Source organism: Schistocerca nitens, chromosome 6 (assembly GCF_023898315.1).
Source record: "Schistocerca nitens isolate TAMUIC-IGC-003100 chromosome 6, iqSchNite1.1, whole genome shotgun sequence".
In the NCBI taxonomy this organism is placed as follows: Eukaryota; Metazoa; Arthropoda; class Insecta; order Orthoptera; family Acrididae; genus Schistocerca; species Schistocerca nitens.
Genome location: NC_064619.1, coordinates 711,278,692 through 711,303,983, shown reverse-complemented (window position 1 = coordinate 711,303,983; position 25,292 = coordinate 711,278,692). Strand labels below are relative to the sequence as shown.

At 43.5% G+C, this 25,292-nt stretch overlaps 1 protein-coding gene across 1 annotated transcript in view; it reads left to right on the top strand.

Moving 5' to 3' along the window:
- Positions 1-25,292, top strand: part of LOC126262829 (putative phosphatidate phosphatase) — a 418,821-nt gene that overhangs the window by 187,036 nt on the left and 206,493 nt on the right. Inside the window, exon 3 of the mRNA XM_049959681.1 lies at positions 5,667-5,818. Within this exon, the coding sequence (XP_049815638.1) occupies positions 5,667-5,818 (152 nt within the window). The remainder of the gene's footprint in view (positions 1-5,666; positions 5,819-25,292) is intronic.

The window sequence follows — 25,292 nt, the reverse complement described above, 5'->3', positions numbered from 1 at the left end:
CAGGGTCATTTGAACCATTTGAACTTAGCTGCTGTCATGTACAAAAATACTCTGCGACCAAAGAATACATTAGGGGCATACAAATTAACATAAAATAACTCATATCACCGCGCAAACTACATTATTTTACACATCATAACAAAAATGTACTTGGGGTACGCACAAAATCAACTGCTGGGGCGCCAGGTATAACGACTGCCTTATATCATAAGACGTGAGTGTCTGAAAGCTTTGTCGTTTGTTCTACGTTTCTGGATTTGACATCAGAACTTCTTCGTTTGCACCGGTGGTGCGCCTCAGAGTAAACATCACATTTACGATGCACATCACCAGGTGGTCTCATCATTGGGGAAAGTGCCGGACGCAAACAAGGTTCTGAAATAGAACAGATTCGAGCTATTCGCACCCGTTTAATAGCGCGATAACTGCGCTTGGTTTGTAGCATTCGCTACTGCCGGATCACATCTGTTTACAGCAGATTTATTAAGCGGCCTTAGCGTGGGGATTGTTGTCCGCTGGAAACTATGTCTACAAGTCGCTGCCAGGGTGCGGGCCAACACGTCACTTGTATTTTGTGCATAGCCGCGACGAGTCGAGTAATGGACTGCTCGCTTCGAAAGCGATTCATCTTTAAATGCGAACATTTTAGGTTAAGGTTTACCGTGACTGTTATTGACATTAAATGAAACAACAAGTTTACTGTTACCTGTTACTGTTTATTTATCTCCACGACGCGTTTCAATGGTTTACACACCCATCATCAGGTGGATTTACATTTGTTAATATGACATATGTGTGTGTATGTGTTGTGTTATGATTTTTTGGAGGAACTTGTGGCACTGTCTAGTGGAGAATCAAAACACTATTCCAGAACATGATTTTGGGTTCCTTCTGCCAAAAAATTAAACGCGTATCTAACGGTAAACATAAAATAAGTAAACTAAAGTACCTCCAGTGGTCACAGGTTCCTTTCACTTATATTAAGATCACCACAAATTCTCAGGGACTACTACAGGTATTTTCATCTGGTTCTCAGTAACAGCTAGAGTTGTTGAAGAGAAGGTTTGTGTAATTACACTTTGTGATCAAAAGTGTCCGGACACCCCCAAAAACATACTTTTTTCATATTAGGTTCATTGTGCTGCCACCTACTGCCAGTAAATCCATGTCAGCGACCTCAGTAGTAGAGAGAGCAGAATTGGGCGCTCCGTGGAACTCACGGACTTCGAATGTGGTCACTTGTGTCATACGTCTGTACGCGAGATTTCCACGCTCGTGAACATCCCTAGGTCCACTGTTTCCGGTGAGATAGTGAAGTGGAAACGTGAAGGGACACGTACAGCACAAAAGCGTACAAGCCGACCTCATCTGTTGACTGACAGAGACCGCCGACAGTTGAAGAGGGGCCGGCCGCTGTGGCCGAGCAGTTCTAGGCTCTCCACTCGGGAACCGCGCTGCTGCTACAGTCGCAGGTTTGAATCCTGCCTCGAGCATGGATGTGTGTGATGTCCTTAGGTTAGTTACGTTTAAGTAGTTCTAAGTTCTAGGGGACTGATGACCTAAGATGTTAAGTCCCATAGTGCTTAGAGCCATTCTTTACTTGAAGATGGTCGCAATGTGCAATAGGCAGACATCTATCCAGACCATCACGCAGGAATTCCAAACTGATCAGGATCCACTGCAAGTACTATGACAGTTAGGCGGGAGGTGAGAAAACTTGGATTCCATGGCCGAGCGTCTGCTCATAAGCCACACATCACGACGGTAAATGCCAAACGACGCCTCGCTTGGTGTAAGGAGCGTAAACGTTGGACGATTGAATAGTGGAAAATCGTTGTGTGGAGAAACGAATCACGGTACACAATGTGGCGATCCAATGGCAGGGTGGGTATGGCGAATGCCCGGTGAACGTCGTCTGCTAGCGTGTGTAGTGCCAACAGTACAATTCGGAGGCGGTCGTGTTATGGTGTGGTCGTATTTTTCATGGAGGGGGCTTGCACCCCTTGTTGTTTTGCGTGGCACTATCACAGCACAGTCCTACACTGATGTTTTAATCACCTTCTTGCTTCCCACTATTGAAGAGTAATTCGGGGATAGCGAGTGCATCTTTCAAAGCAATCGAGCACCTGTTCATAATGCACAGCCTGTGGCGAAGTGGTTACACGACAATAACATCCCTGTAATGGACTGGCCTGTACAGAGTCCTGACCTGAATCCTGTAGAACACCTTTAGGATGTTTTGGAACGCCGACTTCGTGCCAGGCCTCACCGACCGACATCGATACATCTCCTCAGTGCAGTACTCCGTGAAGAATGAGCTGCCAGTCCCCAAGAAACCTTCCAGCACCTGACTGAACGTATGCGTGCGAGAGTGGGTCATCAAGGCTAAGGGCGGGCTAACACCATATTGAATTCGAACATTACCGATGGAGGGCGGCACGAACTTGTAAGTCATTTCCAGCCAGGTGCCCGGATACTTTTGATTACATAGTGTTCAAACATCCCCTGACAGTCTATTCCCATAACATACACAGCGTCTGTAATGATAATTATGGTAAGTGAAACAGGGTTGCACTGCCATATTTTGGGATGAGGTCCGGACATTCCATAAAATATACGTCGAAGCATTCCACGGGGCAGTTCGCTATCTGTGCAGCAACAACAGCTCTGTGTGTTTTTCGTATCGTTTTGTTGTCTGGAAACTTTCTACAGGTCTGACTAGTAATCGCAACACAGACGAGAACAGACGAAGTCAACGCACCTGTAATTGCCAGCTAGCAGAGCATTTTAATATAATCCAAAATTAGTAAAGTAAATAAAAAAACTAAAATAGCGAATGTGAAATTCCGAAAACATTTAAATTTAAAATCGAAGCATTCTCGGACGTCTTGGAATTCCCAGGACAGATATCTTACCAGTATTGATGTCGAAAACAGGCAAAAATCACCCAGATTCTCGATTCGCAGGATAGACGAACTATCTATATATATAATTAAGAATCCACGTAATTCTCTCAGTGCGAGTCCTGCTTGAACTTGTCTGATTTTTGTTTACTAACACACGTTTCGCAAATTTCTCTACTCCAGTCTGCCATTTTTATTTATTTACTTTTAATTTTTTTTTTATGCGGACCGCCACGAATTCCTGTCCTGTGCCAACCTCTTTATCTCAGAGTAGTACTTTCCATGTACTTCCTCAGTTATTTGCTGGATGTCTTCCAATCTCTGTCTTCCTCTGCAGTTTTTGCCTTCTACAGCTCCCTCTAGTACCACGAAAGTCATTCCCTGACGTCTTAAAAGATGTCTTATCATCCTGTCCATTCCTCTTGTCAGTGTTTTCCACTTACCTTATCAGTCCACCTAATTTACGACATTCGTCTGTAGCACAACATCTCAAACGTTTCGATTCTCCTCTGTTCCGATTTTCGCCACAGTCCATGTTTCACTGTCCAACAGTGCTGTGATCCAAACGTACATTCTCAGAAATTTCTTCCTCAAATGAAGGCCTATGTTGGATCTAGTAGACTTCTCTTGACCAGGAACGCCCTTTTTGCCAGCGCTAGTCTGCTTTCGATGTCCTCCTTGCTCCATCCGTCATTGATTACCTTGTGGCCTAGGCAGCAGTATTCCTGAACTTTATCAATCCTAATGTTAAGTTTTTCTCTGTTCTCATAGAGATTCGGCAAAATATTGAAATTTGCTAACATGCTCTTTTTTACCATTTTTGATTTTATCTGTTCGTTTTAATAATGCCTGTAATGTTTTGTAACTCTGTAGTCTGATATTATGGCCTGCCTCCTATGATTACGCTATTTCATGTGTGAGTTTAGCGTTCAGGGCCTCTTGTGCAAATGTTGCCGATTTGACGTATCGTACGTACTTATGTATGTATTAGAGAAAGGCTACACAGTTGAAGGTGTTACAATAATAGAATCAAAATAGAGGGAAACTGCCTGCATTGACAAGCATTGACAGGCATTGCGGTAAAATGTTATCATTCATACTACAGGGTATTTCAAAAATGACCGGTATATTTGAAACGGCAATAAAAACTAAACGAGCAGCGATAGAAATACACCGTTTGTTGCAATATGCTTGGGACAACAGTACATTTTCAGGCGGACAAACTTTCGAAATTACAGTAGTTACAATTTTCAACAACAGATGGCGCTGCAAGTGATGTGAAAGATATAGAAGACAACGCAGTCTGTGGGTGCGCCATTCTGTACGTCGTCTTTCTGCTGTAAGCGTGTGCTGTTCACAACGTGCACGTGTGCTGTAGACAACATGGTTTATTCCTTAGAACAGAGGATTTTTCTGGTGTTGGAATTCCACCGCCTAGAACACAGTGTTGTTGCAACAAGACGAAGTTTTCAACGGAGGTTTAATGTAACCAAAGGACCGAAAAGCGGTACAATAAAGGATCTGTTTGAAAAATTTCAACGGACTGGGAACGTGACTGATGAACGTGCTGGAAAGGTAGGGCGACCGCGTACGGTAACCACAGAGGGCAACGCGCAGCTAGTGCAGCAGGTGATCCAACAGCGGCCTCGGGTTTCCGTTCGCCGTGTTGCAGCTGCGGTCCAAATGACGCCAACGTCCACGTATCGTCTCATGCGCCAGAGTTTACACCTCTATCCATACAAAATTCAAACGCGGCAACCCCCCAGCGCCGCTACCATTGCTGCACGAGAGACATTCGCTAACGATATAGTGCACAGGATTGATGACGGCGATATGCATGTGGGCAGCATTTGGTTTACTGACGAAGCTTATTTTTACCTGGACGGCTTCGTCAATAAACAGAACTGGCGCATATGGGGAACCGAAAAGCCCCATGTTGCAGTCCCATCGTCCCTGCGTCCTCAAAAAATACTGGTCTGGGCCGCCATGTCTTCCAAAGGAATCATTGGCCCATTTTTCAGATCCGAAACGATTACTGCATCACGCTATCTGGACATTCTTCGTGAATTTGTGGCGGTACAAACTGCCTTAGACGACACTGCGAACACCTCGTGGTTTATGCAAGATGGTGCCCGGCCACATCGCACGGCCGACGTCTTTAATTTCCTGAATGAATATTTCGATGATCGTGTGATTGCTTTGGGCTATCCGAAGCATACAGGAGGCGGCGTGGATTGGCCTCCCTATTCGCCAGACATGAACCCCTGTGACTTCTTTCTGTGGGGACACTTGAAAGACCAGGTGTACCGCCAGAATCCAGAAACAATTGAACAGCTGAAGCAGTACATCTCATCTGCATGTGAAGCCATTCCGCCAGACACGTTGTCAAAGGTTTCGGGTAATTTCATTCAGAGACTACGCCATATTATTGCTACGCATGGTGGATATGTGGAAAATATCGTACTATAGAGTTTCCCAGACCGCAGCGCCATCTGTTGTTGAAAATTGTAACTACTGTAATTTCGAAAGTTTGTCTGCCTGAAAATGTACTGTTGTCCCAAGCATATTGCAACAAACGGTGTATTTCTATCGCTGCTCGTTTAGTTTTTATTGCCGTTTCAAATATATCGGTCATTTTTGAAACACCCTGTATCTATGACGACTGTGCAACCTATTGCAACCAAAGTAATGTAGTTTCGGAATAGATTTTGGAGCTGTTATGAGGAGAGCAGGTTTCTGGAGCAGGTGCCCTCTGTGTTGCAGAGGGCCTGGCCGTGCTGTTCATCTTCCTGTTCGGGAAGCCGTTCCGGCGCGGCTTCTTCTGCGACGACGAGTCCATCCGGCACCCCGTCAAGGCGGACACCGTGCCCTCGCTCGCCCTCGCACTCGTCGCTCTGGGCCTGCCGCTGCTTGTGGTGAGTCCAGCCAGCTCTTCTCCAGCCTCCAGCGAAACCATTGCTTACCAACACACCTCGCTCTTTTATGCAGGTACCGGACAAACATATGGAAACATCCGAAACAAAACATGTTGCCACGCCTAATACGGTGGTTGCCACTTTTCCTGCAAAATAGTGGCAAGTTTAAGTAATGATGATGGAGGTGGATGGCGATCACAACCTTCCTCTCCAAAGTAGACCACAAAGGCTCAATAATGTTTAGACGTGGTAACAGTGATGGCCAGGGGGGTGGAGTGGGATAGGGGGCGAGGGTGCGACAATGCATCTTCGTGCTCACGAAACCAGTCCTGGACGATGCGAGCTGTGTGAACAAGGCCTTGTCGTCTTGGAACACAGCTTCACCATTGGGCAACAAACATTGTAACGTGGGATGGACCTGATCATCCAATATTGTCACGGAATCCTTGCCAGTAAGGCAACCTTGTAGAGTAACCGTGGAGCCCACGGAATACCATGACATGGCTGCGAAATCATCACCAGACCCCCACGATGTTTCACTCGGCTAGATGTTGGTAACAGTGTGCAGCGAGACTCGTCCGCCCAAATGACTTTCTGTCGTTCCTCCGTGCTCCAGATTTATAGTCTCGGAACCACCTTTTCCCGTCAAGGGTGCTCCTGTCACTGATGAATGGTTCTGCAACCCCAGGGCACCCTGCCGTTCCTTGCATACTGTGGTCCCTTCGTGTTGTTTTGGTACTGACAGCGTTCGCGAGCGACGAATTCAGTTTCGCAGTGACTTTTGCAGCTGTCGTCCTCTTATTTTTCGTCACAATCGCCTTCGATGACTGTCCGTCACCATTACTAGAGACATACTTTCGTCCGCGTTGTGAGTTAGCTGCAGATCTTTCTCCGCTTTCAATGTATGCCGGATAAATCTTCCGTACGGTGCGTCTTGAAACACAACACACTTCCGCTATCCTGTTTATGGAAGCACCCACTTTGTTGTTCTTGTGGTATTCAGTCCAAAGACTGGTTTGATACACCTCTCCATGCTACTCTATCCTGTGAAAGCCTCTTCATCTCCGAGTAACTACTGAAACCTACATCGTTTTGAATCTGCTTACTGTATTTATCTCTTGGTCTCCCTCTGCGATTTTTACTCCAGAACTAAACTGGTGATCCCTTGATGCCTCAGAATGTGACCTACCAACCGATCCCTTCTTCTAGTCAGGTTGTACCACAAATTTCTCTTTTCCCTAGCTCCATTCAGACCGCCGCATTACTTACGCGCTCTACCCATCTAATCTTTAGCATTCTTCTGTAGCACCACATCTCAGAAGCTTCTATTCTCTTCTTGTCTAAACTGCTTATCGTCCATGTTTCACTTCCATACGTGGCTACACTCCATACGAATACTTTCAGAAAGGACTTCCTGACACTTAAATCTATACTCGATGTTAACAAATTTCTCTTCTTCAAAAACGCTTTTCTTGTCGTTACCAGTCTACATTTTATATCCTCCCCGCTTCGACCATCCTCAGTTATTTTGCTTCCAAAATAGCAAAACTCATCTAATAATTTAAGAGTTTCATTTCCTAATCTAATTACCTCAGCATGTCCTCGTTTTGCATTTCTTGATGTTCATCTTATATCTCCTTTCAAGACACTGTCCATTACGTTAAACTGCTTTTCAAAGTCCTTTGCCGTCTGCGACAGAATTACAGTGTCATCGGCAAACCTCAAAGTTTTTATTTCTTCTCCCTAGACTTTAATTCCTACTCCAAATTTTTCTTTAGATTTCTTTACTGCTTGCTCAGTATACAGATTGAATAACATCGGGGATAGAATACAACCGTCTCTCACTCCCTTCTCAATCACTGCTTCCCTTTCATGTCCCTCGACTCTTATAACTGCCATCTGGTTTCTGTGCAAATTGTAAATAGTATTTTGCTACCTGTGTTTTACCCCCGCCAGCTTTAGGATTTGAAAGAGAGTGTTCCTGTCAACATTGTCAAAAGGTTTCTCAGAGTCAACAAATGCTATAAAAGTAAATTTATCTTCCCTTAACGTATCTTCTATGAGAAGTCGTAGGGTCAGTATTGCCTCGCGAGTTCCGGAATCCAAACTGATCTCCGAGCTCGGCTTCTACCTGCTTTTCCATTCGTCTGTAAAGAATTATTCTTGTTAGTATTTTGCAGCCGTGACTTACTAAACTGATTTTCACACCTGTCAGTACCTGATTTCTTTGGAATGAGCACCAATAATTTGCCTACGTTCGAATTCACTTACGTTCAACGTAATACCCTCACAACTACACAGAACACTGTTCTGACCACGACTGATAGTTTCAGTGTGTTGGCTATCGTCTGAATACCGTAACACCTACAACCATGAAAAAGAAACGCAAAGTATATTTATTTAAAAAAGCTGTTAAAAATGCTCTTAACAACGTTTTAAGAGACAGTCTGCACTCCTTCCGATCATATCATGCAAGCGTAGCAAAGTTGTGGAATGATTTCAAAGAGATAAAAATGGTTCAAATGGCTCTGAGCACTATGAGACTCAACTGCTGTGGTCATCAGTCCCCTAGAACTTAGAACTACTTAAACCTAACTAACCTAAGGACATCACACACATCCATGCCCGAGGCAGGATTCGAACCTGCGACCGGAGCAGCAGCGCGGCTCCGGACTGGAGCGCCTAGAACCGCACGGCCACCGCGGCCGGCTCAAAGAGATAGTATCGACAGCTATTAACAGACACATACCACATAAATTAATAAGTGATGGTAGTGATCCCCCATGGTACACAAAACGGGTGAGATCGCTGTTGCAGAAGCAGAAAAAAAAGCATGCCAAATTTAAAAGAATGCAAAATCCCCCAGACTGCCAAAGGTTTGCAGAAGTTCGAAATAAAGCACGTACTTCAATGCGAGATGCTTTCAATAATTTCCGCAATGAAATTCTGTCTAAAAATCTGGCAGAAAACCCAGAGAGATTCTGGTCATACATGAAGCACATCACTGGCAAGGCGCAATCAATACCTTCACTGCGCGATAACAACGAGTAAGTCTCTGACGACAGTGCCACTAAAGCAGAGTTATTAAACACGGTTTTCCGAAACTCGTTCACCAAAGAAGACGAATAAATGTTCCTGAATTCCAATCAAGAACAACTGCCAAGATGAGAAACGTAGAAATAGATATCCTTGGTGTCGCAAAGCAGCTTAAATCACTTAATAAAGGCAAGGCCTCCGGTCCAGATTGTATACCAGTCAGGCTCCTCTCAGAGTATGCTGATGCAATAGCTCCATATTTAACAATTATATACAACCGCTCGCTCTCAGAAACATCCGTACCTAAATACTGGAAAATGGTTCAGGTCACACCAACACCCAAAAAGGGAAGCAGGAGTAATCCGTTGAATTACAGGCCCATATCACTAACGTCGATTTCCAGTAAGTGTTTGAAACATATACTGTATTCCAACATTATGAGTTACCTCGAAGAAAACGATTTATTGACTCATAGTCAGCACGGATTCAGAAAATTTCTTGTGAAACACAACTAGCTCTTTATGCTCAGGAAGTAATGAGTGCTATCGACAGCGGATGTCATACTGATTCCATATTTTTAGATTTCCAGAAGGCTTTCGACACCGTTCCCCATAAGCGTCTTCTAACGAAACTGTGTGCCTATGGAATATCGCCTCAGTTGTGCGACTCGATTCTTGATTTCCTGTCAAAAAGGTCACAGTTCGTAGTAATAGACGGAAAATCATAGAGTAAAACAGAAGTAATATCCGGCGTTCCCCAAGGAAGTGTTATAGGCCTTCTATTGTTCCTGATCTATGTTAACGACATAGGAGAAGATCTTAGTAGCCGTCTTAGATTGTTCGCAGATGATGGTGTCGTTTACCGTCTTGTAAAGTCATCAGATGGCCAAAATGAATTGCAAAATGATTTAGATAAAATATCTGTATGACGCGAAAAGTGGCAATTGGCCCTGAATAAAGAAAAGAATGAAGTTATTCACGTGAGTACCAAAAGAAATCCGCTAAATTTAGATTACGCGATAAGTAACACAAATCTGAAGGCTGTAAATTCAACAAAATACTTAGGGATTACAATTACAAGTACCCTAAATTGTAACAATCACATAGATTGTGGGAAGAGCAAACCAAAGACTGCGATTCATTGGCAGAACACTTTCAAGGTGTAACAGGTCTACTAAAGAGACTGCTTACACCACGCTTGTCCACCCTATTCTGGAGTATTGCTGTGCGGTGTGGGATCCGCATCAGATGCGACTGACAGATGACATCGAAAAAGTACAAAGAAGGGTAGCTCGTTTTGTATTATCCCGAAGTAGGGGAGATAGTGCCACAGACATGATACGTGAATTGGAGTGGCAATCATTAAAAAAAAAAAGGCGTTTTTCGCTGTGACGGTATCTTCTCATGAAATTTCAGTCACCAGTTTTTTCTACCGACTGCGAAAACATTCTGTTGGCACCCACCTACAGAGGGAGAAATAATCATCACAATAAAATAAGAGAAGTCAGGGCTCGCACAGAAAAATTTAAGTACTGGTTTTCCCCGCGCGCCGTTCGAGAGTGGAACGGTAGAGAGATAGCTTGAAGGTGGTTCATTCAAACCTCTGCCAGGAACTTTATTGTGAATAGCAGAGTAATCACGTCGATGTAGATGTATGTGCAAGCATCCATTTCCCGGACTGTTTCTATATTTTTGTCCAGCTCCTGTACATTACCACTGTTTGCGATAAGTTTAAAGTTGCATCCATGGCGTTCAATATCAGCCTCCACAGGGAACTGATAATCAGTAACTCCAGGCGTCACACGGGACTTGGCTTCATGTTTGGCTTATCAACGGAATTTGACAGTGAATAACGGCAGTCTATTGCTCAGGGTGGGCACATGAGCATCTAGTCCAGCATAATACTGCGCGAGACTTAGGCTACTTTCATATTTAAGATGCAGTCCTTCGACAGAGAATTCTAGAGATTTCAGAAGTGTATACTAAACTGAAAATTTTGTAAAGTACACATGTTGTACTGTGTGGCGATCTATATGGCAGGGTATGAAGAACACACTCCGTACGCCGCAGTCACAGTGTGGAAACTTCTATTATTCCAAGATGACCTGTTTCAACAGTCTCCGATGTATCCGATGTTATGCAGCTTGTTATAAAAGTACCATGATCAGATGACGGCAGCATAATCTGTTGAAACCTATCATCTTGGAACAACAAAAGTTACCATTTTGCCATTGCGGAGTACGAAATGTGTTCTTCATTTCCTAATCTGAAAATTGATGAAAATTGACTCTTATTCTGCGTCACAAGCGGTTTAGTTGGATGTTTTGTTTCTTTGAACTAAATGGAGAGCAGTCCATTCCTTCTGAAATTATCCGGCCGCGGTGGTCTCGCGGTTCTAGGCGCGCAGTCCGGAGCCGCGCGACTGCTACGGTCGCAGGTTCTAATCCTGCCTCGGGCATGGATGTGTGTGATGTCCTTGGGTTAGTTAGGTTTAACTAGTTCTCAGTTCTAGGGGACTGATGACCTAAGATGTTATGTCCCATAGTGCTCAGAGCCATTTGAACCTTCTGAAATTACATCGGGAGTTTTCAGGAAACGACATTACATTTAATTATAGAAATTCCGCATCAAGCAATAAAAATTAACGTATGTATCTTAATGCTTTACTCGCTAGTTTTCATAGTCTTTATTTTTCATCTGCACCTACAAACAGCTGTAATTAGCAATTTGATGGCCTACTTTAACTTTGTAAAACTTTTCGAATCATTTCAGGCTTACCTTCGGACGAGGCTTGAATAAATATTCTTAAAGAATCGTTCTGAGTCCTTTTTTCCTGCTCACCTTATCTTATCTCATCAATCGTCGCGGACGGGACTTCAAACCCTAATCATCCTTCCTTCAAATTTATTAATTATTTTTCATTATCAACAATAACGGTTATTGTTGAAATAAATGGTTGTAGCCCCGTCATAAGCTGCATTGAGAAGTATCTATCTTTTATTTCTTTATGGTGAATAGTTTCAGATACTTGTATTCATTTTCAAACCATCCGTGCGGCAAGTGTGACAAATACAGGTGACTGCCCATGTACAGAAACTGTTTCTGCGGTAATCAGAGAACTCTAATGTCCGTCCTATGAGGTGTATTTTGCTGTTGTTAATTCGGCTTTATACCATTTTGATTGCTGCAGGGACAGTTCCTGTACATGGGCTATCGCCTGTATTTGTCATACTTACATCACGGATGGTTTGAAAATGGACACTAGTGTCCGAATCTAGTTACTATCAAGAACAAAAAAGAGAGCAGATACTTCTCAATGCAACTTATGGCCGAGCTACAACCATTTATTTCAATTATAAGACAAGTTGCGGACTTATTTTTCACTTGCAGCATGCTGCAGGTTCATAAATTGTTATTGTATCTATATTAAGTATACCAAACCACAGCGACCACTTTAAAGTTTAATGTCACTTTATTATATAATTCTCTGTAGTCTTCTGAATTCATATAAATAATTCTTTTAACTGTCTCATCAAAACTCCAGCTTTTTTTATTATTTTGCTATTGCGTTTTGATCTCAGGCACCATGGCACATGACCTCCAGTCTCAGACGCTCCTATTCCGTATCTCTCCCTCGTTTGCGGTCTGCCGCCGTACCGACAAAAGGAGTGAGCTATCAGTTACATTACAATTTGTTGTTATTTTTCAGAGTTCTTAGAAGCTAACCAATAACATATCGAAAAACTTGCGTGAGGGTTTTGCTCACTGACAGAGTCAGTGATGAACTCATAGTTGTCTAGCAAGTCTGACGGGCTAGTACGGTAAGGAGAAGGGCAGAGAGAGGTCCATGCCAAATACACTGAAGCGTCAAAGAAACTGGTGCAGGCATGTGTATTCAAATACAGAGATATGTACACAGCCACAATACGGCGCTGTGATCGGCAAAGTGTCTGTTAGACCGGTTACTGCTGCTACATCGGCCGGTTATTAAGTTTTAAGTGAGTTTCTAGGTCGTGTAATAGTCAGCGCTCGAGCGATGGAACACAGTATCTCCAAGGTAGCGATGAAGTGTGGGTTTTCCCGTACCACCATTTCACGAGTGTACCGTAAATATCAGGAACCCGGTAAAACATCAAATATTCGACATAGCTGCTGTCGGAAGAAGATCCTGCACGAACAGGACCAACGACGACTGAAGAGAATCGTTCAACGGGACAGAAGTGCAAGCCTTCCGCAAATTGCTGCGGATATCAACGCTGGACCACCAACAAGTGTCAGCGTGTGAACCATTCAACGAAACGTCATCGATATGTTCTTTCGGTGCCGAAGGCCCACTCGTGTACTCTTGATGACTGCCCGACACAAAAATTTACGCCTCGCTTGGGCCCGTCAACAATGACATTGGACTGCTGATGACTGGAAACATGTTGCCTGCTCGGACGAGTCTCGTTTCAAATTGTATCGAACGGATGGGCGTTTACAGGTATGGAAAAAACCTCATGAACCCATGGACGCTTCATGTCTGCAGGGGACTGTTCAGGCTGGTGGAGGCTCTGAAATGGTGTGGGGTGTGTGCAACTGATACGTCTAGACCACTGGTAGGTGAAACGTACGTAAACATCCTGTCTGATCACTTGCTTCCATTCATGTCCATTGTGCATTGCGACGGACTTGGGAAATTCCAGCAGGACAATACGGCACCCCATACGTCCAGAATTTCTACAGACTGGCTTCAGGAACACACTTCTGAGTTCAAATGCTTCCGCTGGCCGCCAAACTCCTCAGGCATGAACATTATTGAGCATATCCGGGGTACCTTGCAAAGTGATGTTCAGAAGAGATCTCCGCTCCCTCGTATTCTTACGGATTTATGGACAGCCCTGCAGGATTCATGGTGTCAGTTCTCTTCTGCACTACTTCAGACATTAGTCGAGTCCACGTCACGTCGTGTTGCGGCACTGCTGCGTGCTCGCGGGGGATCTACACGATATTAGGCAGGTGTACCAGTTTCTTCGGCCCTTCAGTGTAGATTGGTCACCTGGAACGCCAGTATTGCACAGACTATCGATTATTATGCTTTTCCTATAATTCTAAAGAATTTCTCCTTTAGAATTCTCATAATTTTGGTGCGTAGTCTATTTGCTGTACCAGGGGACTTCTGCAAGTATCTTACATTTTATCATGGCAGGCCAAATAACTTTTATTGCCTGCTGCGCTACGCTTCAAAGTAACATAGTATACGAGGCAGTATTTTTCAACAAAGTCGTGGGGTCTCTGCAAACAAAAGTCAGAACGTTCTACTCTCAGTTCCTCGATGACAGAAATCCGCCCTTTGGTCACGGAGCCATTCGAGAAACGACCTGTGAACATCCTCATCGTTGGAAAATCTCTTTCCCCAGGACGTTTTCTTCAGCTTGCAGAAAAGATGGAATTCGAATGGTGTAGGATCTGCACTGTATGGCGGGTCAGTACCAGCCACGCCTGTGAGGCTTTGGTGACATTGTCGACACTATTTGACTGTTGCTGGATGTGACAATGCATTTGGTCTATGTATCACCACAATTTCACGGTGAATATGTGTGCAGTTTAGACCGTTTGACGACGGGAACTGTACGCTACCGCCGACTTTAGCTTTGGAGTACAATCGCATTTTCTGTACCAAAAAAATGGTTCAAATGGCTCTGAGCACTATGGGACTTAACATCTATGGTCATCAGTCCCCTAGAACTTAGAACTACTGAAACCTAACTAACCTAAGGGCAGCACACAACACCCAGCCATCACGAGGCAGAGAAAATCCCTGACCCCGCCGGGAATCGAACCCGGGAACCCGGGCTTTTCTGTACCACTTCACTCGCAAATTATTGGTTCAAATGGCCCTGAGCACTATGGGACTTAACATCTATGGTCATCAGTCCCCTAGAACGTAGAACTACTTAAACCTAACCAACCTAAGGGCAGCACACAACACCCAGCGCACATTATTATCCGTCTTCATGCGTACCACAGTAGAACTGTATCTGCAGGACACCCTGAACGTGTGGTCTCTTCTGACAATGCGCCACCGTTGTTGGGTAACGGTTATAGTGTCGAACGGTACACGTAACTTACTTTGTGAAGTCGCCACGTACATAACGCATCTTACGGACTACAAGACGTACTTTTTTCTTCGAAAAATTGCCTCCAAAATTCAGGTTGGTCTTGTACTCGAAATTAATATAAAAATGTTAGTGTTTGATTTAAAATTCCCGGCAGTCTTAAAAATAACCATATATTCGATGCCGCTGGAAACCTATCTCTATCTGGCAACGTTGGATTCAACTGGCAGCAGAAGAGCACCAACGGACGGACGCGAGTTACGTTGATTCGCAAGCTTGCTAATACTGTCTTCCTCCCGCCTCGGTTATCACAAACCGAGACCACTGTCTAGCCTATGATGCGTCATAACAATGCCTGTGAACTCGAATCGAAAATGATTTGTTTACTTTGTTTTCCGTAACGGAAAAAAGTAAAATGTATTCATAGGATGAGGGCTATAAATTGAAAATAATATCATACACAGAAGGACATGGAAACAGAGCAGCTGAGCGGTATCTCGGCCCTCCACCAACAGAAAAAACCTTTCGCGATTGGCGGGCAGTAAGGAAGAACTGAAAGAAATGATGAAGGCTAAATGTGCAAACAGAGGACTGAATACAAAATGGCCAGAACTAGAAGATGACATACTGAAATGGATTCAAGGACACCGTTAAAATGGCGTTGGAATTAATACAAAAATGATTCAAATACACATTCGTAAGCTAGCGCTACAGTGGAATTTAATAGATTTTAAGGGTGGAGTTGGTTGGATCTACAAGGTTGTGCTTGCGAACCAAACCCAAAATACATCAGAAAATACAAAGGCAGCTGTTATTCCTAGAGGATTCACTTCACAACTGCAACTTCTTTATGTCTGGATAAACAGACGACTGGAACAAGTGGATGATCTCGTCGGTCCATTGTGGCCTGGGAGACATTGGCTGGTACGTATTTCTTGATTCAAAAAGCTATACCAACAGCCGTATGTTTTGGTTTATTTTATTTTATATCTCAAATGCCAGCAGTTTCGGCAACTCAGTATTGCCACCTTCAGGCCCCATATTCTATTATCGTATTAACAATCTTATCGAATGGTGCCATAAAACTGGAATCGTAAATTCGATCGTTATGCAACAGTGTCATCCGTTCACAGGAATCTGTTGCATAACGATCGGATTTACGATTCCAGTTTTATGGCGCCATTCGATAAGATTGTTAATACGATAATGGCGTATGGGGCCTGAAGATAGCAATATTGAGTTGGCGAAACTGGTAGCACTTGAGATGTAAAATAAAATCAACCAAAACATAAGGCTCTTGGTAAAGTTTTTTGAATCAACAAATGGATGATGGTTGAAACCCAACATGAATTCACCCCGAAGGGAGCTTTAAAACAACCTACACTCAAACAAGTGTGACAGTGGATATAACAGTCATGGTCTAGAGTGACAGAAGACATTATTGTGAAGTCATTCAAGAAGTGCGGCATAAGTAACGCTCTCGATGGCAGTGAAGGCCATCTTGTATATGAAGAGGACGACGATGACGACGAAGAGGATGAAGAAGAAGAAAAAGAAGAAGAAGAAATTTCAGACGACGATTTTCAGGTACTTTAAAGATCAGTTCGCTTTATTTTTTAGTCTGGCTTTGAAATCTAATAATAAAAATAGCAAAAGTTTCATTTTTTAAAAAAATTGCTTAAAATTTAAGGTGCGTCTTATAGCCCGTAGCGTCTTATAGTCCGTAAAATACGGTATACGGGACCGCGGTATTTTTGGAACACTAGCCTTGCATACAACAATCTGCTGTCTTGCTGATTTAATGCGACTCACATTTGACAACAGCTGGGAAGTTCGCAGCCTCAGTGCATTACGAAATGAAAGTTTATGCGTTACACAGGTATTCATTGTACCTGAAACTCCGTGTGAAGTCAAAACCCAAAACAGTACACCGGATTCAAACGTCGTGTAGAAGAAAAACTGACTCTTCTCGCGTGACGTTTAATGAAGACGCTGCAGTGCAGTTGTACACAGACAGAGAGGCGAATTACTATAAACTGTGTTAACGCGCCTCCGCAACTCCTAGGATGTCCACCGCCATGCGGTAAGGGCGTCGCGTCGCGTTTCGCTGACGACGACCGGAAGGTGGCCTCTGGTTGCACACCAGGCGCTTCAGCAGCGTGGCAGCTGCAGCTGCAGAAAAAAATGTGAGCGTGTCTCCCCGGCCACTGCGAGGAACTCGACAATGCTTGGCACCTTTCACTTATTCCCGCATGTCACTCGTTCCGTTTACCATACGTAACTCCACTGGGACGTTACTGTTCCGTGCCATAATAAACGAGTGACGAGCTTACAGTGTCCTGTACATTATTGCTATTTTGATTAAATTACGGTAATATTTGTAAAATAATGTCTTATTCTGAAAAAAGGAAAGAAAGGAAAAATGCGTAACAGTCGCTTAATCAACAATCTTTCATTGTGTACGCAACCAGTCTCGGAACACTTAGCCGGCCGTTGTGGCCGAGCGGTTCTAGGAGCTACAGTCTGGAACCGCGCGACCGCTACGGTCGCAGGTTCGAATCCTGCCTCGGGCATGGATGTGTGTGATGTCCTTAGGTTGGTTAGGTTTAAGTAGTTCTAAGTTCTAGGGGACTGATGACCTCAGATGTTAAATCCCATAGTGTTCAGAGCCATTTTAACCCTTCAGAACACTTAAAATTCCATCACCTGGAGTAACCTGTCCGTCCCCCGGTAGCTGAGTGGTCAGCGCGACAGAATGTCAGCCCTAAGGGCCCGGGTTCGATTCCTGGCTAGGTCGGAGATTTTCTCCGTTCAGGGACTGGGTGTTGTGTTGTCGTAATTATCATCGTTTCATCCCCATCGACGCTCAAATCGCCGACATAGCGTCAAAATGGTTCAAATGGCTCTGATCACTATGGGACGTAACATCTGAGGTCATCAGTCCCCTAGAACTTAGATCTACTTAAACCTAACTAACCTAACGACATCACACACATCCATGCCCGAGGCAGGATTCGAACCTGCAACCGCAGCGGTCGCGCGGTTCCTGACTGAAGCGCATAGAACCGCTCGGCCACCACGGCCGGCGAAATAGAGTCAAATCGAAAGACCCGGCGAACGGTCAACCCGACGGAAGGCCCTAGTCGCACGCCGACCTGGTGCAAACTTTTAAAATGAAAATGTTGTGGTATACGTCAATCGGAGGAATCCTCAAGTCTGAAATGTCAGGTAAGGACCTATGCGCCAACACTTATCATCTGAGGTCAACGTTGTCATGGAACCAAGTGTTCCGTGCCAAAAGGATAAAAATGACCTAGAAAAATCCGAAAAAAAAACAGACATCACGACCGGACAGAAAAATTCAGTAGAATCTTGAAACATGTAAACTGCAGTAAAAAGAGGAAGAGAAATCACATATTGGTTGAAATAACTTACATAAATTCCATAAAACCGTTCGCCGCAATGCGTAACCTGAAACGCAAACAGGAAAACTATGTAACAGTACTGAGGCCACACAAGACCCATAGCGCAAGCGTGGTATGAAGCAGATATGTGATTCCTGAACTGTTTAAACTGGAAAAAAGGGAAGTATCAGCAGAAAGAAGACGGAACCATCCCAACATTAAGGGGGAAGAGGCCCTGTAAATTAAAAAAAAAATGGAGAAATGTTATGTTCTATACACACCTTAACGTACCTGAATAATGTCATAATTAACTAAAATATTTTAGTGATACAGGGCAGTGCGTTCATTAGCTGTATCGAGAAAATGGGAATGAAACTTCTTAAGATTTAAATTTCTTCCAAGACTCTGAGCAACCAACCTTTCTCTGCAGTGTGCAATCATTTAAATGCATTGTCAGGGCTGACCTGGAAATGGCCAGGTCGTTATATTCTTTAAATTTCGTATAAAAATTCCTGACTGTCTGGCCAGTGTATCTGCTTTTATGCAACTGGGTTGCATCGCACTCAATACGGAACCCTCCGGGATAGGAGAAATGATCATTTTTAAGACTTCACGGTCCCTTAACCTGCTGCATAAATATTTTAGTATGAAAAATGCCGGAGCTATGTCGATTCACATCAGTTTATTTCCAGGTCTCTCTGATTCGAATCAATGATATGGACTATTAAAAAAGTTCTTATTTCCCTTTTTCTCTACTGGTTTAAAGTAATTCCCTTCCACGCTCCCTCACGCTTTACAACAATTTTTCTACTCAATTTCTCTATCATAGAGCCCGGATACCAATTACACGCGCCAGTACACTTGATTATACCGAACACCCTTTCCTACACCTCAGATGTGAGTGGAACATTATTTGATCAGTTTCTTTTAATTCATTTTAGACGCATGATTCATTATCTGACATTATCAGACTTGAAGATTCCTCCCGATGTCGTGCAACACAGTATTTTCATCATTGCGGTTTACACCAGATAATTGAACTTCAAATGTTCCTAAACCGGTTGTATATACAATTAAAGATTGTTGATCAAGCGCTGTTGCGCTGTTTCTTCATTTTACAAAATAGACTTAAACAGTTGCGGCTGTCACATTAGAAGTACTCTTAATGACGTTTTATTTAGTCTGTTTAGTTTCAACACTTTCTCTTGAGGACACAAGGCAAGTTACACACATCAAAAAAAGTTTTGCATCACCTCGGTTCCGAGAGTTCCGGAACCTGTACAAAACATTGGTATAGAGATCACCATAAACATCATTTCCGCCCTTTTCACTGCTTATGAAAACCACACATTGCATGTTATACCACCATACAGCGAGACCTTCATAGGTGGTGGTCCAGATTGCTGTACACAACAGCACGTCCTCTTGCATTGATGCATACCTGTATTCGTCGTGGCATACTATCCACAAGTTCATCATGGCACTGTTGGTCTAGTTTGTCCCACTCCTCAACGGCGATTAGGCGTAGATCCCTCGGAGTGTTTGGTTAGTCACGTCGTCCATGAACAACCCTTTGCAATTTATCCCACGCATGTTCGATTGTGTTCATATCTGTAGAACATGCCGGCTACTCTAGTCGAGCGATGTCGATGTCTTGAAGGAAGTCGTTCACAATATGTGCACGATGGGGGCGCGAATTGTCGTACATGAAGACGAATGCCTTGCCAATATGCTGCCGATATAATTGCACTATCAGTCGGAGGATGGCATTCACGATTCGTACAGCCGTTACAGCGCCTTCCATGACCACCAGTGGCGTACGTCGGCCCCACATAATGCCACCCCAAAACAGCAGGGAACCTCCACCTTGCTGCAATCACTGGACAGTGTGTCTACGGCATTCAGCCTGACTGGATTGCCTCCAAACACGTTACCGACGATTTTCTGGTTGAAGGCAAATGCGACTCTCATCGGTGAAGAAAACGTGATGCCAGTCCTGAGCGGTCCATTCGGTATGTTGTTGGGCCAATCTGTACCGCGCCGCATGATGTCTTAGTTGCGAAGATGGACCTCACTGGGGACGTCGGGAGTGAGGTTGCGCATAATGCAGCCTGTTGCGCACAATTTGAGTCGTAGCACGACGTCCTGTGGCTGCACGAAAAGCATTGTTCAACCTGGTGGCGTGGCTGTCAGGGTTCCACTGAGCCATAATCCGTAGGTAGTGGTCATACACTGCAGTAGTAGCCCTTGGGCGGCCAGAGCGAGGCATGTCATCGACAGTTCCTGCCTCTCTGTATCTCCTCCATGTCCGAAAAACGTCGTTTTGGTTCACTCCGAGACGTTTGGACAGTTCCCTCGTTGAGAGCCCTTCCTGGCACGAAGTAACAATGCGGACGCGATCGAACCGTGGTATTGACCGTCTAGCATGGTTGAACGACAGACAACACGAGCCGTGTACCTCCTTCCTGGTGGAATAACTGGAACTGATCGGCTGTCGGACCCCCTCCGTCTAATAGGCGCTGCTCGTGCATGGTTGTTTGCATCTTTGAGAGGGTTTAGTGACATTTCTGAACAGTCAAAGAGACTGTGTCTGTGATACAATATCCACAGTCAACATCTATCTTGAGGAGTTCTGCGATCCGGGGTGATGCAAAACTTTGAGAGGTTGGAACTATTTTTGTGTGTCTAGAAAAATGCGTGAGTAGTTAAGAGAAAGTGGTCAAGAAGTATCTTTCGAAAATGACATTACTCATTTGCGCACAGCCGTAGAGAGTAGCAACGTTGTATAATACACGATTCATCCTTTGCCTATATGAAATCTATATGAAATCAAGTGAAAACGGACCTTTAGTGTAAATGAAAATCGTTAACAACAAATTACCACATTAACCGATATTCTTATTGCTCTAAAATGTTTTCCTATCCATCACGGATACTAATATTCCTGAAAAAGATTAGGTGAATGTGAACAGATATACACATAGGTCTCTATAAATGGTACATTATTGCATGGTTTGCATGCATATCTAATATTTCATTGCTTTTGGCGGTCAGTAGAAAATGATCGTGAAGGAAAACCATTCGAGACCAGACAAGTGTTCGAGTAGCACACTCTCTGGTGAAGTTTGTCCCCAATAAAAGATGAACATTGGCCTTCCTCCAATGTCACAAGTACTTCCTGTCAGATAAGACGATGGGAGCGAGGAGAGAAGGAGGCGGGAGGCTGTGATGAGGAGGGGAGGCGTGAAGCTCGAGTCACTCGTATCTCGTAACTTGGCGCTCCCTGCAGACAGAAAAACAGAGATATTTGACGTCACGTTAATTTTCAGTAACAGTACACACATCAGCTCGGACTGACACACTGGTCAAAGTGGGGCAGTGATTGAGACAATGGACTGGAATTCAGGAGTAGCGGTGTTGAGACCTCCGTCCGGCCATGCAGGCCAAAGTTTCTCGAAGTCGTAAAAGACAAATGGCGAGATGGCTCCTTTGAAAATAAATTGTCCGATTTCCTTCCCCCATGCTCTAATGACCCAGTCGTTGACGCGACGTTAAGTCCTAACCTTCTTCCTTTCGGATTCGAGCAAAGGACTAGCTAATTCCATTCCTGATGTCTTGAAAGTGTGACCTACTAATCACTTTATTCGGAGTTCGTTGAGTTGATTTTGTTATCTACCACTGGCAACAGCGTTTCACTGTCCACTAATAACTCTATATCTAAATTAAACCATAAACTAGCAATTAAAACAATTTCTCTGTCAGTCAGTTATATTTCGTTCTAGGGCGCGTTTCGTGGATATACACCCTCACCTTCAGGTGGATTGCTAGTTTCCAGCATTGTTTATTTCCCTGAATGTAGCTACCTGCCTGCCTTTATGCTTCATGTGGCTACAAATTAGCTATTATTGGTTACGGCACTAAAGTCATACATTATACACGATACTAAAGTTGTTCACAGAATGTTCCAGCAGAAATGACAGGACAGGGTGTTAAAAGAAGTAGCACATGTTCCATGCCGGCCGCTGTGACCGAGCGGTTCTAGGCGCTTCAGTCCGGAACCGCAGTGCTGCTACGGTCGCAAGTTCGAATCCTGCCTCAGGCGTGGATGTGTGTGATGTCCGTAGGTTAGTTAGGTTTAAGTAGTTCTAAGTCTAGGGGACTGATGACCTCTGATGTTGCCATAGTGCTTAGAGCCATTTGAACCATTTTTGAACATGTTCCAACAGGAGGTGTATCTATCAAAAGTAGAGAAGAAGTCCGATAATACAGGGATTCAGATCTGGAGGTATACAGTAACATAGGTTTGTATTTCAAAACCTTTTAAGGTTTATAACATTATCTGTCCAACATTGTACACAGGAACTCAAACATTCTTCAGTGAGGGCACTCTTTGAAACTCGACAATATCGAAACGGCTCTCCATCTCTCGCCACGTGTTCGTAAGCATGACTGGTTGTTACGGCCTCTACTGCGGCCTACATCCGTTGTCACAAATCCACCAGATCTCGAGCCTTTGTTCTGTAAACAATATCTGTATAAATAAAAGGCAAACCGTTAAAGATAGAAACTTGAAATTTTGAGAAGGTATGCATCTTCTACAGTAGGCGTCGCTTACGATAGGATTTTTCGAAATTCCAACCCTGAGGGGCGCAATAGGCATTGAAGAGCTTCTTTGAAAAAGTCTCTAGTTTGGAAGTTTTGAAGCTAGACCTACGAAAATTGTTATTTGGTTTCTCGGTCAGAAATAAAGAAATACGTGTTTCAGCATTTGTGGAAATTTAACGCTATGGGATATGAAGTAGGAGGTGAAAGCTTGTTTTGAAGATATGTCATAATTACAGAACTACTAAAGTACTTTTAATTCTACTTCTATGAACATTGGCATTTGACATCTCAGTTACAAATTAAAAAATGCGTGTTTCAATATTTTTAAAAATTGAACTCTTTAACGGGGTCAAATAGAGGATGAGAATTTTATGAAATTGTTTTATTATGAAAGCATTTTTAAAGCTAAGTCCATGAAAATTTAGATTTGGCTTCTCAGTTAGAAATAAAAAAAATACGTGTTACACTGTTTTTGGAAATTCAACTCTTATGCAGGTGGAGCGAGGGATAAACGTTTTTAGGGAAATATTTCATTGTGCAAGCATTTCTCAAACTAAATCTATGAAAATTTGCACTTGGCTTCTCTGTTAGAAATGAAATATACGGATGTCAGTATTTTTGTAAATTCAACCCCTAAGGGCGTGAAAGTTTTATGAAACTATTTTTAAAGCTAAATCTTTGAAAATTAGTGTTCGGATTTTCGGTTAGAGATGGAAAAATACGTGTTTCACCGGTTTTAGAAATCCAATCACAGAAGGGGCGAAATAGGGTCACACTGACTCATCGGCACATCACCGCCCAGCCCAAACCGCTAAGGATGGGAACTTAAAGTTTGTAGATGGTATGGAGCTTACACTGCAGGGATTGTCCGAAATTCCATTCCTAAGGGGGTGAAATAGAGGATGAAAGGCTTTCTGAAAGTATGTTGCTAGTAAGGGAATTTTGAAACTAGAACTGTAAAAACAGGAATTTGGTTTCTCAGTCAGAAAATAAAAAATAAGTGTTTCAGCATTATTGGAAATTCAACCGCTAAGGGAGTGAAATAGTGGGTGAAAGGTTTTTTTTCAAAATAAATAACTACTAAAGGATTTTAATGCTACATCTTTGACAGTTGGTATTTGACTTCTCGTTTAGAAATTTAAAAAAAATACGTGTTTCAGTGTTTCTGGAAATTGAACCACTAAGGAATCCAATAAGCGATGAAATTTTTTAAGAAAATATTTCGCTTCGTTAAAAAAATTTTAAAGCTAAATTTATGAAAATTTGTTTGGGCATGAAAGTTGCTATAGAAACATCTCCACATAAAGTAAAAGCTATAAATCGCTCTTTGATCAGAAGTACATTCGGAAAAGATCATGATTTGTATGGCCTTAATTAGCGTGAAAAGCTTAGAAAATGTCTCAATTTGTGAACAATATAAAAATTCGATTAAATAAAAACAAAACTCTCTTGGAGGCTATACAGTCTCCGCGAGCGAAGCAGCGGGCGCTAAGGCAGTTCTTGATAAACCCCCATGCACAGAAATCCAGCGGAGTTAGATGGGGAGTCCGAGGGGACCAGACCAGACATTTTCGCCTCCCCCTCTGATCCAGCGCTCAGGAGACGTCTCATGGAGAAATGTGGTGACATCCTCATGATACCTTATGGGGGGGAGGGGGGGGGGTTGGCACCATCCTGCTGGAAAATGAGTCGGGAGGCATCTGATGAAATGCACAGCTCGGCAACATGTCGAGACAGTTGCGTCCTGACACTGGCGCGCATGCGCCATGCGACTCATAAAATTTCTTCGGGAGTGTCTCTATCGTTTGCGTATTTATCCAGCAACATAAAATGTCTAGTTCTTTCGTTATAACGATTTGTATGTGAATACCTCTAGCCCGGATATCCTGTGTTATGTCCGGAAATAAATACCTGTTGAGATATGGGACATTGAAGATTCTCAGTTCAGCATGCAGTTTGTTTACATCTGAGGCGGGATCCACAAGACATGGCGTAGTAAATCAGTGCTATACGAGGTCTGTTCAAAAAATCCCCGAACATTCGCAATTTCACGCCAATGGCGTGTTGGTGCGAAATGCGGTTGGCATCTACATCTACATCTACATCTACATTCATACTCCGCAAGCCACCCAACGATGTGTGGCGGAGGGCACTTTACGTGTCACTGTCATTACCTCCCTTTCCTGTTCCAGTCGCGTATGGTTCGCGGGAAGAACGACTGTCTGAAAGCCTCCGTGCGCGCTCTAATCTCTCTAATTTTACATTCGTGATCTCCTCGGGAGGTATAAGTAGGGGGAAGCAATATACTCGATACCTCATCCAGAAACGCACC